At 62.5% G+C, this 15,748-nt stretch overlaps 3 protein-coding genes and 2 long non-coding RNA genes across 10 annotated transcripts; 3 read left to right on the top strand and 2 right to left on the bottom strand.

Annotated features, from left to right (window-relative positions):
- Positions 1 to 26: 26 nt before the first annotated feature.
- TMEM109 (transmembrane protein 109) lies at positions 27 to 2,236 on the top strand. 4 transcript variants are annotated; one of them, XM_085063681.1, is made up of 4 exons: positions 27 to 158; positions 948 to 1,175; positions 1,281 to 1,383; positions 1,468 to 2,236. In XM_085063681.1, exons 1-4 carry the CDS (start codon positions 72 to 74, stop codon positions 1,836 to 1,838), a joined length of 789 nt encoding a protein of 262 aa, XP_084919807.1. In that variant the 5' UTR covers positions 27 to 71; the 3' UTR covers positions 1,839 to 2,236. The 4 variants fall into 4 exon arrangements, with proteins under 4 accessions (XP_084919807.1, XP_084919809.1, XP_084919810.1 ...); XM_085063683.1 differs by lacking the exon at positions 27 to 158 and adding an exon at positions 274 to 349; XM_085063684.1 differs by lacking the exon at positions 27 to 158 and adding an exon at positions 365 to 385.
- On the bottom strand, positions 2,202 to 3,959 carry LOC146437149 (uncharacterized). The gene is made up of 3 exons (XR_014852825.1): positions 3,827 to 3,959; positions 3,127 to 3,255; positions 2,202 to 2,435 (listed from the first exon to the last, which is right to left on the bottom strand). It is a non-coding gene; the product is annotated as an uncharacterized LOC146437149 (long non-coding RNA).
- On the top strand, positions 2,808 to 8,807 carry TMEM132A (transmembrane protein 132A). Its single transcript, XM_085063640.1, has 11 exons — positions 2,808 to 2,966; positions 3,792 to 4,000; positions 4,075 to 4,656; positions 4,735 to 5,090; positions 5,721 to 5,879; positions 5,956 to 6,148; positions 6,252 to 6,395; positions 6,468 to 6,670; positions 6,996 to 7,272; positions 7,472 to 7,663; positions 7,740 to 8,807. The coding sequence occupies exons 1-11, from the start codon at positions 2,912 to 2,914 to the stop codon at positions 8,805 to 8,807; spliced, it is 3,438 nt and encodes a 1,145-aa protein (XP_084919766.1). The 5' UTR covers positions 2,808 to 2,911.
- Positions 6,543 to 11,363, bottom strand: LOC146437147 (uncharacterized). Its single transcript, XR_014852824.1, has 4 exons — positions 11,242 to 11,363; positions 9,904 to 9,960; positions 7,459 to 9,588; positions 6,543 to 6,677 (listed from the first exon to the last, which is right to left on the bottom strand). It is a non-coding gene; the product is annotated as an uncharacterized LOC146437147 (long non-coding RNA).
- Positions 10,252 to 14,343, top strand: CD6 (CD6 molecule). Of its 3 annotated transcripts, XM_085063666.1 has the most exons (13): positions 10,252 to 10,473; positions 11,306 to 11,383; positions 11,656 to 11,715; positions 11,805 to 12,113; positions 12,182 to 12,481; positions 12,576 to 12,644; positions 12,742 to 12,879; positions 12,975 to 13,097; positions 13,182 to 13,277; positions 13,368 to 13,448; positions 13,544 to 13,690; positions 13,903 to 14,058; positions 14,139 to 14,343. In XM_085063666.1, exons 1-13 carry the CDS (start codon positions 10,419 to 10,421, stop codon positions 14,234 to 14,236), a joined length of 1,710 nt encoding a protein of 569 aa, XP_084919792.1. In that variant the 5' UTR covers positions 10,252 to 10,418; the 3' UTR covers positions 14,237 to 14,343. The 3 variants fall into 3 exon arrangements, with proteins under 3 accessions (XP_084919792.1, XP_084919794.1, XP_084919793.1); XM_085063668.1 differs by lacking the exon at positions 13,182 to 13,277; XM_085063667.1 differs by lacking the exon at positions 11,306 to 11,383 and having other exon boundaries at positions 10,253 to 10,473.
- The last annotated feature ends 1,405 nt before the right edge of the window (positions 14,344 to 15,748 follow it).

Raw genomic sequence — 15,748 nt, 5'->3', positions numbered from 1 at the left:
GCTCCCCCCGCCGGCGGGAACGGCATCTCCCGGCGTGCACCGCGCGCGGCCACCCGCCTCCGGTGGTTGCCATGGTGATCGCGTTTCCGGCATGCACCGCGGCGCTCCCGGGACTACAGCTCCCGGCGTGCCCTGCAGAGGCCCCGAGGGAAGCCCCGGTGAGGGGGGGTCGGGGGGGACCCCGGGGTGGGGGTGGGGAAATTGGGGGAAAATCGGGGGAAAATGGAAGGAAAATGGGCGGGAATGGGTCCCGGGGGGATAGACGCGATGAGGGAGCCGCGGTGGGCGTTCCCCGGGGGATCCCGGGGGCACTGGGGGGATCCTGAAGGGTGGGGAGGAGCTGCGGGAGGTGAATACAGGGGCGGCCTGGGGGGATCATGAGCGGGTCAGAGGAATCCTGGAGACCGGGGAGAGCTGGGTGGGGTGCGCACAGGGGCATTTGGGGATCCAGGGGAAATTGGGGGGGGTCCAGGGGGGATTAGGAGGGTCCAGAGGGGTTTTTGGGGATCGCGAAGGGTGGAGGGCCCTGAGGGGGGGCGGGCAAAGGGGAGATCCTGGGTTCCATGGGGATGGGGGGAATTGGGAGGGGCTGGGCACAGGGGGATTTGGGGGGATCCCAGGGGGATTGGGGAAGAGTGGGGAGCACGGGGTGTCTCGGGAGGGGCAGTGGTGGCTGTGTCCATCCCGGAGCACCCTGCTCCCTCCTTTGGGAAGGGGTACCCCCCCCTTTCCAGCTGGGCCCGGTGCCCTTGGCTGTGTCCCGCTGACTTCTGTGTATCCCAAAAATAGCCGGGACACCCAGGCCTGTGCCGAGGGGGGCCGGGAAACGAGGCTGCGTGGCCTCTGCCTTCCCCTCCTGCTCAAGGGACTCCAAAACCAGCAAGGGGACCCCAAAACTAGTAGGGTTTCCTCCCTCCCAGCACCCCCAGCTCTACCTCTCCCCACAGATCCCGGGATCCAGGATGAGGAGTGCCATGGGGCGCCAGGCACTGCTGGCCCTGCTGCTGTGGATTCCATTCCTCATGGGATCGGCAGGGGATGGAGCCAAGGATGGCCAGGAGGGATTCCGGCGACACCCTGCCGCCTCCGATGATGTGCTGCTCCGGCTGGGAAGAGCCACTTGGGACACCCTGGAAAACTGGTTGGGACCCCAGCCCCTGCGGATGGTGGCAGAGGTGGGATCCTGATTCCCAAACCTTCCCTGGAGTTAGTTCCTCAGGCAGGGACACAGGCATTTCTGCCCTCTTTTCCCACTTCCCTATCCCCATTTTTACCCCCAGAGCCTCTCCACCACCCTCTGGATTGTTTGCTCTGGGATCTCGGCGGCCCTGACCACGCTCTGTGGTATTCTGGGGGATCTCCTGGCTGCTTCCAGCATCGGTGGTGAGTGGGATTCACCCCCTGGGATGGCTCCGGCCCGCATTCCTAGTGCCACTGTCGCCACTGACCCCTGGATCCCATTCCCAGGCCACCAGCTGGTCCGAGCAGCAGCACTTGCTCCCGGAGAAGTTCAGAGGGTGCTCCTGTGGGCTGTGGCCACCCTGCTGGGATCCTGGGTGCTATCCCGGCTCCGACGGGTGCTGGTCCCACTGCTCCGGGGCGTGAAGCTTTTCCTTTTCCTTGGAGCCTTCCTGCACGTGGCCGCTTCCCAGGAGAGCCCGACGGCACAGGCGGGAATGTTGCTGGGCCTGTGGGTGCTCTATGCCCTCCTGGGCAGCCTGCTGGCATCTCCGGATCCCAGTGCCCGGCTGGATGCAGCCGTGCGGAGCCTGGAGTGGAAGGTGGAGGAGCTGCGGCGGCGCCAGAAGTTTGGGGGGCCCCGAAACCGCGAGGATTGAGCACTCCCAAAGTTCCCCCAAAGCTTGGCTCCATTATCCCAAGTATCCCAAGCATGTGTCCCCACCCGCTGCTGCGCCTCCTTCTTTGCTTCCTGGTTCTCCTGGGGTCCTGCATCCCTCTGGGAGCACCCCAAAATCGGGGCCTGTGCCTTGCCACATATCCCACAAGTGCCTTCGCCCCAAATGCCCCCATGAGCCCCAAATCCAGGAGAAGAGCTCCCACATTCCCTGCTTGCCAGGGATGCTGTCCCTATCCAGCCAGCTCAGGGTGCAGAGGGGATTCCATTCCCCATCCCGGGGGCTCTGCTCATTTTGGAGTACCCCCACTGTCAGGTTTTGGGTTTTAAGCTGCTTTTTAAACGGTTTTGATAAAGGAATAAAGAGGATTTATCCGGCCTGGCCCTGCTGTTTTCCTGTGGGAAAGGGGTCAGGCTTGCAGCTGGGAGCCCCCTTCAGGGTGGGAAGGGAGGAGGAGGAGGAGGAGAAGGGTGGTTTATCCAGGATCCCACTGCCCTCCAGCTGTTCCAGCTGTGCTTCCCGTTCTTTCTGTGCCCCTGGCCATGCATGCCCTTGTCCTTCCCCGTGTCCCCAGTGTGCCTGGTGAAACAGGGAAGGATGGATGGCAGGCGGGGGGAGAATTCCCACCCTCCCATCCTGCTCCGGGGGTCTCTGCATGGCCTGAGGTGTCCAGTGCTAGGTGGGGATGGCAATGGGATGAGGAGCGGCGATAGGGATGGGGATGAGGAGGATCAGGAGTATAGACGGGGATGGGCACGAGGAAGAGGATGAGGATGGGGAGGAGGAATGGGAAGTGAGAGGAGGATGAGGCTGGGGAGCAGGGCTCGAAAGGGGGAGTGGGGTGGGATGTGGCTAGGGCTGTGGGGCAGGAGCCGGAGCGCCGGGCACAGCCGGGCTTTAGGACCCGGCGGGACGAGGCGGCAGCGGTGCCGGTCCCGCCCCGGCCCCATTGTCTGGGCGTGGGGGCGGAGGGACGGGAGGCACCGGCGGAGCGACGAGAGGCACCGGCGGCACCAGCACCGGCGGCACCGGTGGACGGACCGAGCGCCCCGGCCATGGCCCCGGCGCCCCGGCTGGCGCTGCTGGCCGCCGCCCTGCTCTGCGCCCCGGGTAAGTGGGAACAGCACCAGGAACGGCACCTGGCACCGGGAACGGCACCAGCACCCACACCGCTCCGCACTCCCCCCGCCGTCCCGCCGGGATGGCTCCGGCGTGGTCCCACGACCCGGGGCGATTCTCCCCTTCCCCCGCGTTAGGGGTCCCTCCATACCGCGGGGATCTGCTCCCGCCGGGAAACCGGGAGCCGAAGAGACCTGACCCCTCCTCTTCTCCTTCCTCGCGTTCGGTTCGCCGGGATCCGCGCCCCCCGTTCCGCGGGGTTCCACACTCCCTCCACCGCCTGAGATCCCGAGCGGAGAACGTGGGATCCGCTGGGATCTCGAGGAGGGGATTTTCCCTCACAATCCCCGCGGGAACGAGACTCCCCTTCCCCCCGGATCCCGGGATCTGCCTTGCCTCTCTCCCCGCACACCTGATGGCCCAGGTGGGATCGGTTCCCTGCCGTGAGGAAGCCCTGCCCGGGCAGATCCAGGTGGGATCTGCTCTCTATGATAAGGAATCCCTTTGATCAGGGCACCACGAGCCTGGATCCCACCCTGCAGGACGCGGTTCCAACCCTTTCCCCAGCAGGGAATGCATTCCCACAGGGAACAGCCGGGGCTGGGAGAACCGATATCCCCAGTCCTGATAAAGGGATGGGATAATCCCGGGATGGGATAAACTGGGATGGGCGACCATGGCACGGGGTGACTTCAGAATGGAGTGGCCTTGCAAGGGGTGACCACAATGGTGGGCACAGAGACCCCCCCCCACCACCCCAGCACACTCCGTTCCCGCTGTGTCCCTGTGGGATATGACACATCCTTCTCTTTGCAGTAAGGGGTGACGGGGACCCCCCGGATCCCGTGTACCTGCCGGCAGAGCTGGAGGTCCTTGGGGTGCCCGAGTCCTACCGGCTGCAGCGGGTGGACCAGGATGTGCCTCCCAACTCTTTCCTGCACACCCGCACCGAGGCATTCCTGCTGCTCCATGCTGGATCCCGGTCCCTGGTCCAGGCCACCTACCCCCCGTTCAGCACCCGCCAGGTAACCAGGACCCCGTGTCCCTTGGGCCACCGCTGGATGTCCCGGTCCCTGCCATCATCCCAGTGTCCTTGCAGGAGGTGCCCGTGGAGAGCCCCCCCAGCTCAGCAGCCTGGGCCATCCGCGCCGTGTCCCTGGAGAGCTCCGTGTCCCCCGCCGAGCCTGTGGCCCGCGTCCTCTTCCATCTGCAGGGGCCTGACTGGATGCCTGGGAAGCAGGATCATGCCGGGGTGCAGCATCATCCCAAGGACTGGGACCACCCTGGGGTCTGGGATCACCCTGAGGTCCGGGACCACCCCGGGGAACAGGGTCACCTCAGGGAATGGGATCATCCCAGGGACCAGGACCACCCTGGGCTCCGTGATCATCCAAGGAACTGGGATCACCCTGGGGATCACCCCAGGGACCAGGACCACCCTGAACAGTGGGACCACCATGGAGTCTGGGATCACCCCAAGAATCGGGATCACCCCAGAGACCAGCACCACACTGGGATCCACAATCACCCCAAGGACCAGAACCACCCCGTGCAGAAGGATCACCCTGGGAACTGGGGTGCCTCAAGGGATTGGGATCACTCCAGAGTTCGGGATCTCCCCTGTGTCACCCTCCACGCCCACCACCGCGGGCGGGTGGCCCGGGGGATGTGTCGCCTGCAGGTCAGTACCACCCTGGTGACCCCCGGGGATCCCCCAGCTCCCCCCCACCCTAATCCTGGCATCCCCTCTCCCCTCCAGGCCCCGCTGGGTGTGTGCGTGGTAGAGCTGGAGATCCCTCCACGCTGGTTCTCCCTGGGATCCCTCCATTCCCAGCGGAGCCGCCGATGGGATTCTGACCCCCCAGAGCCTCCGGAGCACCTGGAACTAGCCGAGCTGCGTTACAGCGTGGGGGAGTGTGAAGGCCGAGAGCAGGAGGCTCCCAGATTCCTGGGAATGCTGGAGCTGCAGGCGGGAGAGCTGGAGCGGCGGCAGGAGGTGCGGCTGGATGAGAAGGTGCTGCTGCGTGTCCCCAATGTCCCCCTGCAGCCTGGGCAGCACTTCACAGCCACCATTGCCCTGCGCCACAACTTCACCGCCGACAGCCTGACCCTGCGGTGAGAGACGGGACAATGGGGACACTGGGGCAGGGTGGGACAGTGTGGGACACTGTGTGAAATTTTGTGTGACACCATGTGACACCGTTTGACACCCATGTGATATCATCTGACAGTGACACTGTGTAACAGTGTGACATTGCCTGGTGTGTGACTGTTTGTGACAGTATGTGACACTGTGTGGCAACATTTGATGCCATGTAACTCTGAATGACATGGTGTGACATCATCTGACACTGTGTAACACCATCTGACAGTATCAGACACTGTTTGACACTGTGTGACATTTAGTGACAGGGAGTGACACTGTGTGATTGTGAGGGTCACCATGTGACACTGTGGGACACCAGCTGACATTTTGTGACAGTGTTTGACACTGTGTGACAATGTGTGACAATGAGTGACACCGTGTGGTTGTGAGCAACACTGTGGGACCATGTGACATTGTGGGATCCTGTTTAACGCTATCTGACACTGCGTGACTCTGTGTGACGTTTTGTGACTTTGTGTGACACCTTGGGACACCACCTGGTACCATCTGACACTGTGTGACTGTGAATGACACTGTGTGACACTGTCTGACACCCTGTGACACCGCGTGACACCCTGTGACACCATGTGTCCCTGCAGGATCAAGGCCAAGAAGGGCCTGCAGGTGGTCTCCGCCCGCCCCGCAATTCCTGGCACCTGGAGTGTTCACCTGGAGCGTTCCCGTGGTCCCAAGCACTCTACGGCCGTGGTGACGTGCCGACGGCTCGGGGACATCCCTGCCATCCCTGACGGCTCCAGGTAGAGAATATCCCACTGTCCCCATCCCGGCGGGAATTGTGGGTTGTCCCACCCTGATCCCAGTGCGGTGCCACAGGGTGTCCGAGCCGGTTGCGTTCCTGCACCTGGATGTGGCTGTGGAAAATGGGACAGGGGGGCTGGCGCCGGCGCGGCCGCTCACGTGGCAGGTGGAGTATCCCGGCCAGGATCCCGAGGCACAGAAGGACAAACTGGTGTGGGAAATCCAGGTGTCGGAGCGGGATGTCCGTGCCCTTGTCCCGCTGGTGCAGGTAGGTGCCCCCATCCTGTGCCGTGCCATGCCATGCCATGCCATGCCATGCCATGCCATGCCATGCCATGCCATGCCATGCTTCCATCCTGCTGTGTTTCCAGGAGCTGGAGATCCTGAACACAGCGCCGCTAACCGGGATCCCCCGCATTATCCCGGTGAAACTGGTGACCGTGGAAGCCGGGGGTGGAGTGTCTGAGCTCACGGATCCTGTGGGATGCGAATCCGCTGACAAGCAGGTGCTGCAGGTGAGTCCCGCTGTCCCCTAGTTATCCCGCCTCACCTGGGAGATTCCCATGGAATTCCACATGTCCTTGCAGGTGTCAGATTCCTGTGACATGGTGTTTGTGGGGGGCAAGGAGAGCCGGGGAGCGCGGGGTGCCCGTGTGGATTTCTGGGTGCGCCGGCTGCGGGCGGAGCTGAGCTTCTCCGTCTGGGCCCCGCTGCTCCCGCTCCGTGTCCAGCTGGGAGATCCTGTCCTGGAGCAGCTCCGCGGCTGGAGGCTGCCTGGCGGTCCTGACAGGTGAGGCCTGTGGAAGGGGATGGGAAAAGGGGGAGGTGGGAATGGGACTGAGAGCTGATGTGGGGGGATGCATCGCTGAGCTGCCATCTATTCTTGTGTCCCGGGATTCTCATCATCCTGTTCTGGGATCCTCGTCACCCTGCCCCAGAATCCCTGTCAACCTGTCTTGGGATCCCTGTCACCATATTCCATGATCCCATTCCCTGCGATCCCTGTCCCCCTTGCCCAGGTAGCTCTGTCACCCCATCCTGGAACTCTCATCACCCCATCCTGGGACTCCTGTGATTTTGTCCCACAATCTCTGTCACCTTGTGCCTGTCCCCAGTGCTGCAGCGGAGTTGGAGGATCCCGCGGAGGAGCCGGAGCGGCGGGCACGGGGCTGCCGGCCCCAGTTCCAGCGTACAGGGCTCCGTGTCCTGGCGCACTTCGTGGCCCACCCCCTGGACGGTGGCCGTCACCTGTCCTACTTGCCCGGCCCTGAGTGGCTCCTGGATGTCACCCACCTGGTGGCCACCCGGACCCGTGTCCAGGACCCACGCGTGGCCTCACTGGAAGCGGGGGCCGTGGTGGTGGGCCGGGAGCCTGGAGTCACCTCCGTGGAGGTAAAGGGGGGGTTGTTTTTGGGGGATCCCGGGGTGTGGAAAGGTTGCGGGGATGTAGTTGCGGGGCTGGAAAGATCCCAGAGGGATCTGGGCAGGATACAGGGAGGGGGGGAACTGGGAGGGTGGAGGGGCTGGGACAGGATGGGAAGGGGACACAGTGGCCATGAGGAATGCTGGGGGACTCACAAGGTGCTTCCAGGTGCGCTCCCCACTCTCCGACTCCATCCTGGGGGAGCAGACGCTGGTGGTGTCCGAGGAGAAGGTGACAGTGATGGAGCTCCGTGCCCAGGTGGTGGCCGGGCTCTCCTTATCCCTCCAGACACAGTTAGATCACCCCACCGTGGTCACCGCCACCGCCCTGGGGACAACTACGCTGCGGGCACTCAAGCAGGTGAGATGGGTGGGGGGTCACCCCTGTGTCTCCTGTGTCCCCCAAACCTCTGCCATCCCGCTTGTCACCCTGCCAGGAAGCCACGCTGTCCGTCTGGTTATCCTTCTCTGACCGCACGCTGGCCCCGCTGGAGCTCTATGGGTGGCATGATGTGGCCTTGACCGTGACCTCCCTCAACCGCACCGTTGCCACTGTCGGGGGGTCCCCTGGTGTCCCTGCTGCGCACCCGTGGGTGGTGGCAGAGGGGCCGGGGCGGGGGGCCCTGCTCCAGCTCAGCCTGCAGCCCCCGGATCTGTGCCGCCGTGGCCGGCACCGCGCAGCTGTGCTGGCCACCGGCACCGCCTGGCTCGAGGTGGGGGTCTCCTCTCCTGGGAGCCCCCAGCCCTTCCCACGGGCCGAGGGCGCCATGTCTGGAGAAGCAGTGACCGTGGGACGGAGGGACCCTGTGGGCATGGGGCCTGCAGCCACCAACCTCCAAGGGTCTTCCTCAGAGGAAGATGAGGAGGAAGGCTATGTACACAACCGTGCGGGCATGGGAGAGGAGGAGGAGGAGGAGGAGGAGGAGATGGTGAAGGCTCCAGAGCGGGTGACCGACCTGGAAATCGGGATGTACGTGCTCCTGGGAGTCTTTTGCCTCGCCATCTTCATCTTCCTCATCAACTGCATCTTCTTCGTGCTCCGCTACCAGCAGAAGGAGCTGCCCGAGCCGAGCGGGGCCCCATCAGCCCCCCAGCCCCACAACTGGGTCTGGCTGGGCACCGACCAGGAGGAGCTGAGCCGGCAGCTGGACCGGCAGCAGCTGGATCGGCCGCAGCCAGAACCCCCGGCACCCCCGGCCCCCACCTGCGGCTGCGGGGGTCCCCCGGGCTCCGGCGAGGATGAGGCTTCCCCCGCCTCCCCGGCCCCCGGAGCGCCGCTGCCCCGCAAGGAGGGATCGGCTCCGGGGGGAGGGCGCAGGAAGCGCGTGGAGTTTGTCACCTTCGGCCCCCCCCGGGCCCCCGAGGAGCTTCCCCCGGCCGCCCCCCATGTCCAGTCCATCCTGGTGGCCAGCGAGGACGACATCCGCTGGGTGTGTGAGGACATGGGGCTGCGGGATCCCGAGGAGCTCCGGAGCTACATGGAGAGGATTCGTGGCAGCTCCTGACCCCGGTGGGGCAACTCCCGGACCCCCCAGTTCCCGGGCAAACCAGTAAGGGCACGACCTCCTCCCCGTGCCGCGCTGGGGGGACACCGAACCCCCTTTCCAGCGGGACGTGCCGGGGACCACTGGTGGCCTCCCGGGACCACCCTGAGGTGCCCGCAGAGGGTGAGGGGGGGTCTCCCAGCCCCATCCGTGTGGGGGCTGGATCCCGGCGGCACCGGGGAGGAATTTGGGATGCTCTTACTGCTTTGGGTCTCATTGCGACATGGTGTTCATAGTGATGATGATGGTGGTGATGATTCCTGTGGTCTGATGCCGGGGAGGATCCTGTATCCCCCCCACCTTCACCCCGGCCACACATCCGTTTTGTACACATTTTTTACCGGGAACGCCTGGGAAGGCACTGCCAGGGGCTGGTATTTATGGAAAATTTTTAATTATGAGATTGTTACAAAAATAAAAGTATTTAAAAAAACGATTAGGATTCTCCCCTGTGCCGTCTCCTCTGATCCCAACACCCAGTCCCACCCTGCCCCCGTGGCAGTGCCAGGCTCCAGGGAATGGGCACATGCCCTTGACCTTGGCGCCACGTGGCAGCTGGTCACGGGATTGGATCCAGGACTGGGCCTGGCCCTGGCCCAGCTGGGGTCACCTTGGGATAAGGGATCTCCTTCCTCCCTCTCCTGCCATCCTCCTCCTCCGCTTTTCTAGCCTCAACATCAGCCTGGCACTGCATGTCTTCCCCATGGCCGGTCCCCGACATTCCTGAGTGTCCCCTCAGCAACTGGAATTGGCCAGCAGATCCCTTTATTTAAGGGTGCCATTGGGATTCCCACTCCCACAGCTTCTCAGTTTGTCCCAGCAATCCCAAGACACCCTGGGTAATTGCTGGAGATCCCCCCACCCCATCACCCTGCTCCCAACTTCTCAAACCTTCCCAAAACCCTGCTGAGATGGGATGACTGGAGTCCCGTCCCCTCTTCCCAGCATCCTGGGTCCCCAGGTGTTCAGCTGGACCCCAGCCCTCACCCACGGTGGGGATCAACATCTCCTGGGATGCCACATCCCCACCCGTGGAAATGCCAGCCCAATCCCTCACCTCATGGAGGGTCCTGCGGTGATCCTGGATGTGCTGGAAGATGCTCAGGATGTGGAGCTGCAGGAAATATTGATTCCAAAAATCAGGGAGAAGAGGGCAAATCCCGGCCCTTCTCCATCACCCCACGGATCTGCCAAAGCTAAGGAGACCCCAAGTTCCCCCATGCCACCCCTGCCACTGTGCCAAATGCATGACCTGGTGGCACAAACGAGCTGCAGGTCATGGTGGCTCACCAGATCTGCGTCCCCAGGGTGGGAGCTCCAGATCCATGAGGCTCCCATGCTCTGGAGGGTCTCTGGGCTCCCCAGAACCCTGTTTCCTCCCCGCCAGGGCAGGATGGAGCCACCCCATCACCCTCCTCCACCCCACAGCGCTGAGCCAGCTTCCTGCCCTCCACCACACTCCCGGGGCTGCCGGAGCGCGGGGACACGGCCAAGCCATGTCCCCAAACTGCTGAGAGAGGGAGCTCCTGAATCCCGGATCCCTGAATTCCATGGGGCTGCCCCGCTGATGGGATGGGGGGGCTCTGCCTGCTCTTGGTGGCTCTTTCTGCCGTGGCACCTGCACAAGGTACGTCACTGTCCCCATCCTGGCCCTTCCTGTCTCTCTCTTGGGACCTTGAGGTGGGGGAGCTGCCGATTTGGGGGTCAGGGAGCTGTCACCTCTCAGATGGGGAGCACTGGGGGTCCTGGGGGGTGCCCAACTGGGCTGTCATGGATGGAGGATGCTGACCCCCAACCCACAGGGACAGAGAGAAAGGAATCCCCTAAAAGTGGATCCTAAGGCTTGGGGATTGTCCTAAGGATTAGGGCCCCCTTGGATCCTCTACAAAACACCCTGGGAAACCCTAAAAGAAGACCCTAAGCCCCTAAAAGTGCTCTCGGAGCCATCCCACCTACAGTCCCTGTGGCAATGGGGTGACACTCAGGGCCTGAAGCCCATCCTGTCCCTCATGCCCCCCTGCCAGATAGTTTGGGGGGGCAACGCCACCTGTTCCACCCCATTCCAGCAGGATTTGGGATGGTTTGGCTGCCAAAATGGCTACCAGGAGCTGTCTCGAGGCCTCCAGTCAATCGGGGAATGGCTCCATCACCCCATTTCCGCCCTTGTCGCACCTCCATCCCCACCTGGAGCAGCCCATTCCCACCTTCTCCCCTCATCCCTGACCTTTTTCTTGAACATTTTATCTCCAATCCATATCCCACCAGCTCTGGTGGTGCTTCCCAGGACCCCCACCCAAGCAGACCCCCGGATGCCTTGCTCCTAGGAATACTGGAATACTTCCCTCTAGAGAAGCTGAATGGGGAATTTTTAGGGATAAACAGATTATCTGCTCACCTGTGGCTCCAGGATGGGCGCAGGCAGGTGGGTACAGGCAGGTCCAGCCCCTCTGTGTCCGCAGGGATTAACTGGAAGGCGGGAACGACACAGATGCGGGATGGCATCTCAAATTTCAGCTCAAATTTCACCTCTTCCACCGGTGAGTCGTGTCCCACTATTCCCATATTTAAGGACAAATTCTCCCAGGCCAGGATTTAGTCCTGGGAAACATCCCGGGGCACATGGGGATTGATTTTTGGGATGCAACAGTCCTGGGGCCAAGTTTCCAGGGCTTGGGAGGATTCCCACTGTGCCACTCACAGCTGGGAGAATCCTCTTGGCCACATTTTGGTGGAATTGGGATGCGCCCGCTCCGAATTTGGGATCCTGAGGGGTTCAGCTCCTCATCCCTCTGCCCTTTTTACCCCACAGCCCCCACGGAAATGACAGGACCTCCCAATACTCTGACTGGGAACACCTCGGTAACACCAGGTGAGTGCAGGAGGGCGAAGGACATCCCTACACCCATATTTCGGGAATGTGGGACAACGCCAGGTCACCCTTCCTGATGCCTCTTCCAGGTCCTGGAGCACTCCGGCTGGCAGGCGGCCGGAGCCGCTGCGAGGGCCGTGTGGAACTGGAGCAGGAGGGGATGTGGGGGACGGTGTGTGATGATGGCTGGGACATTCCCGATGCTGACGTTGTGTGCCGCCAGCTCCGCTGCGGCCACGCCGTGAGAGCCCCTGGCAGCGCCGCCTTTGGCCGCGGACACGGCCCGATCCTCCGGGATGAGGTGGGATGTGAGGGACACGAGCGGCACCTCTGGGAATGCCCGGCCACCACGGAGCACGACTGCAGCCACAAGGAGGATGCCGGCGTGGTTTGTTCAGGTGGGTTTGGAATATTCCAGAGCTGGGGATGCGGATGGAGCATCCCCATCTCTGTGCTCTTCCTGCAGAACACCAGGAGTGGCGGCTCTCTGGAGGCCGGGATGGGTGTGCCGGCAGGGTGGAGGTGTTTTTCCGCGGCACGTGGAGCACAGTGTGCGACAGCACCTGGTACGAGCTGGAGGCTGCGGTGCTGTGCCGGACGCTGGGATGTGGGGATGTGCTCCGGCGCCCTTCCTTCAGACACACGCTTCCCGGGAAAATGCTGTACCAGTGTGGGATCCTGCAGCCCTCGCTGGCACAGTGCCACTGGACCTTCAATAAATCCGCTCCGTGTCACCAATCCCAGGCCGCCGGGGTCATCTGCAACGGTACAGGATCAGGATCCTTCCCACTGGGATATGAGGCACGGGGTGGGTCCTGTTCACTCCGAAACATCCAATTTCTATCCCTTGCCCTTTCCAGGATCCCAGGGCTTGGAGATGCCAATGCCCACGGCTGAGGTGACAACGAGGAACACCACCGTCCTGCGTGGTGAGTGTGTAATCCCATGGCCATTCCCTGGGGTTGGGGTGAAATTCCCTGGAGGAAAGATCTATGTGGGATGAGCTGTGTCCTTTCTCTGTCCCAGCCGAGGAGGGAACCCCAGCCTTGGGGACAGCACCCCTGGACAGTCCCCTCTTTGCCCTGTGCCTGGTGCTGGTGGCACTGCTCCTGCTCTCCATACTGGCCTTTTCTGCCGCCCTGCTGAGGCTGAGGAAGAGGAGCGGTAAGGAATGCTGGATCCAAAGATGGAACTGGGACAAACCCCCACTTTTTGGGCTCAGCTCAGCCATGGAATGGGTGCATCCCTTGTCCCCATAGCCATGTCCTCCTTGGGAATACCCATGCCAGTCCTGGTGACCCACAGCTCCCAAAGCCCCAACGCACCCTCTGTGATCTCCAACGACTACAGGGAGACTCCCCTCAGCCTTCCCAAAGGATCAGGTGAGTCTGGCAGGTCTCCCTGAGGGCTGTGGGGCTGGAGATCCCAGCTGGTGACAGATGCCACATCCCCTTGTCACCCCCCAGACCCGCTGGTCACAGCCATTTCCAAGGATTCTGATTCTGACTCGGAATATTATGAGTTCAGCAGCAAGCCTCCTGTCACCCTCTCCACATTCTACAGTGAGCACCCCACTCCCTCTGGGATCCCCGACTCCCTGTCCCGGGATCCCTGTCACCCTGGATGTCCCCACCACTCTCCCCTTCCCGCAGACTCCCTACGCCGGCATCCCAGGGAGGACCTGCTCCCGCTGAGGCCCAGCCAGGACAGGATGGAGCCATTCCCTGAGGATGGTATGACACGATGGGGGTCTATCCCATGGATGGAGGGGTGGCCACTCCCTGTTCCCATATCCTTGTTCCCACACCTGATGTCCTTGTTCCCACAGCACCAGCCAGTCCAGGCCCCCCATTCCACGGCTCCTCCAGCTCATCCTCATCCTCATCTACGGAGCCCTATTGGAATGGCAGCGTTCCCCCTCCTGCCCATGGCACCCACTGGAACCCACCAGCCACTGGCCACAGCTACGGCACAGGTGGGAAGTGTGGGAGCAGGGATGGGAAGACCCCAGAGGTGGAAACAGGGAGACTGCAGCGATGGGGAGGGAATGGAGGTTCAGAGACCCCAAGGAGAGGAGAAGGGATTCAGCGACCCCAAGGATGGAACCAAGGGATGGGTTCAACCTTAGTGAGGAAATGGGGCAGGAGCAGGGATGGGAATACCACTATGTGACCCTGTTTCTCCCAGTTCCCCCAGCAGCACCTGCCCCAGTGCCTTCCCAGCCCTGGGTACCTGCAGCTCCAGCAGATCCTGACACCAACGGCAGCTCCAGCACCTCCTCAGGGGAATGGTACGAGAACGTGCAGCACACAGAGTCCCCCGGAGACCCCACCGCACATCCTGGTGAGGATCCTGTGCTGGAGAAGGGGACACAGGGAATTCTGGGAATTTCCAAATCCTCCTGATGGTCTCTGTCTCTGCAGGCTGGTCAGATCCATCCTGTCCCTCAGGGGGACATGTGGAGGATCCCGACTTTTCTGAGGGCAGTGACTACGACGACATCCAGGTCTCTGCCTACTGAGCCCGTCCTGCCGCTCCAGAGGCCAAATCTCCTGGAGTGCTCTGGCTATCTCCTTTGGAATTCTCTGACCATCTCCTCTGTGCTGCCATTAAAAACTTTTCCCACCATCTCCCTTGTCCATAGGAGTGGCTTGTCACCACCAAATGCTCCCACTTGTCCACTAAGTGATCCAAAGATGGCCAAGTATCCCATTCCCAGCCTACAGGAGCATGGAAGGGGGTGGCAAGGCCTTGATCCAGCTCCAGAGCACTGGGGGTGGAAATTAAACCCAGGGAGAGGAGACATGGAAGTGTCCCCCCAGAGCTTCCCTACACCCCGCTGGAACTGTTCCCATCCCAGGAACATGCTGTCCATACCTCAACCCCATCCAGGAAGGCTCAGGGATGTTGGAAGGGAAGACACTGAGGTGCCAGCCCAAACCCACCGGATGGTGCCCTATGGGGGTGGGATACAGCCCCCAAAACAGAGGAACCCCCCTCCAGCACCCCCCAGTCCATCCATACCCCAACAGGAAGCTGGAGCCAAGCAGCTTCCTGAAGCCAAGCACCATCCTACACACAATCCTTTGGGATTTGGGGGTGCGCCCAGCTGTGAGGGGGCACAGCACCCACCCATCACCCAGAGATTGGGACCCCTCTGCCGCCCCCGTCACCCCACTTCCCGCCGCTCTTCCCAAGCCGGCTGCCCGCCCTGGCCCTGCCGTCGGATTTCTGTCTCCTCCTCCGGAGGAGGTCAGGGTTCAGCTGTACCCCAAGTGGAAAATGTGGCCTCCCCCCCACATCCTCCCGCTTGCCGAGCGAGAGGCCCCGCACAAAGGAGCCGCAACAACGGAGGAAATCCCAAAATAGCAGCAAAACCCCGACAAAGGGCGCGGGGCAAGGCGAGGGCTGAGAGCGGAGCAGCCACGGGGTGGGCACGGCGGCTGCCCCTGCCCCGCTCCGGGTGCCAGAGGGTCTGATGCCCTGGGGGGTCCCAGTTCCAGGAAGCATCAATGTCCTGGGTGAGATCCCAATGTCCAGAGGCGTAGCAGTGTCCTGAGGGTGCTGATTCCCGGGAGGACGCCATTTCCCTGGGGATAACAAAGCCCTGGAAGGTACCAAAGCGCTGGGGGACACCAATTCCCTGGGGATACCAATGCCCTTGGAGTGTGACAGCCCCGCCATGGCCACCTAGGCGAGGTGTCACCGCCATCCCCACACAAGTACCAGCACATAAGCCACATAAGTACCAGCAGTTTCTCCGAGCTGCTCCTGCCCGGAAAATCCCCCTTTTCCCCATCATTATGATCCCAGCAGCGTGCCGACAGCCTACAAGCCCCTTCCCGCTCGCTCCAAAGGCAGCTCCTGCCTTTTAAAAGGCTCCTCACGGCAAGCAGCATTGTCAGCACTTCCCAGAGCCCCCCAGACTCCCCCCGGGAAGGGATTCCAATCATCCCGAGCTGCCACAGCACGCTCAGGATGCTGAGCTGACTCGCAGTGCCTGTGGCAAGGCGGATGCTCAATCCGAGCCCAA

The sequence above is a fragment of the Lichenostomus cassidix genome, chromosome 5 (genome assembly GCF_008360975.1).
Source record: "Lichenostomus cassidix isolate B80296 chromosome 5, HeHo_3.0, whole genome shotgun sequence".
Classification (NCBI taxonomy): domain Eukaryota; kingdom Metazoa; phylum Chordata; class Aves; order Passeriformes; family Meliphagidae; genus Lichenostomus; species Lichenostomus cassidix.
The sequence above is the reverse complement of the archived record's forward strand: the minus strand, read 5'-3'. Positions and strand labels throughout refer to the sequence as shown.

What these genes read in the sequence shown, in the direction of transcription:
- TMEM109 (XM_085063681.1), top strand. Translation starts at nt 72, where the DNA reads ATGGTGATCGCGTTTCCGGCATGCACCGCGGCGCTCCCGGGACTACAG. An exon ending in AGGCCCCGAGGGAAGCCCCG is followed by an intron (nt 159 to 947) that starts GTGAGGGGGGGT and finishes CTCTCCCCACAG; the next exon opens with ATCCCGGGATCCAGGATGAG. An exon ending in GGCTGCTTCCAGCATCGGTG is followed by an intron (nt 1,384 to 1,467) that starts GTGAGTGGGATT and finishes TCCCATTCCCAG; the next exon opens with GCCACCAGCTGGTCCGAGCA.
- TMEM132A (XM_085063640.1), top strand. Translation starts at nt 2,912, where the DNA reads ATGGCCCCGGCGCCCCGGCTGGCGCTGCTGGCCGCCGCCCTGCTCTGC. An exon ending in CTGACAAGCAGGTGCTGCAG is followed by an intron (nt 6,396 to 6,467) that starts GTGAGTCCCGCT and finishes ATGTCCTTGCAG; the next exon opens with GTGTCAGATTCCTGTGACAT. An exon ending in CTGCCTGGCGGTCCTGACAG is followed by an intron (nt 6,671 to 6,995) that starts GTGAGGCCTGTG and finishes GCCTGTCCCCAG; the next exon opens with TGCTGCAGCGGAGTTGGAGG.
- CD6 (XM_085063666.1), top strand. Translation starts at nt 10,419, where the DNA reads ATGGGGGGGCTCTGCCTGCTCTTGGTGGCTCTTTCTGCCGTGGCACCT. An exon ending in CAGCCTTCCCAAAGGATCAG is followed by an intron (nt 13,098 to 13,181) that starts GTGAGTCTGGCA and finishes GTCACCCCCCAG; the next exon opens with ACCCGCTGGTCACAGCCATT. An exon ending in AGACCCCACCGCACATCCTG is followed by an intron (nt 14,059 to 14,138) that starts GTGAGGATCCTG and finishes CTGTCTCTGCAG; the next exon opens with GCTGGTCAGATCCATCCTGT.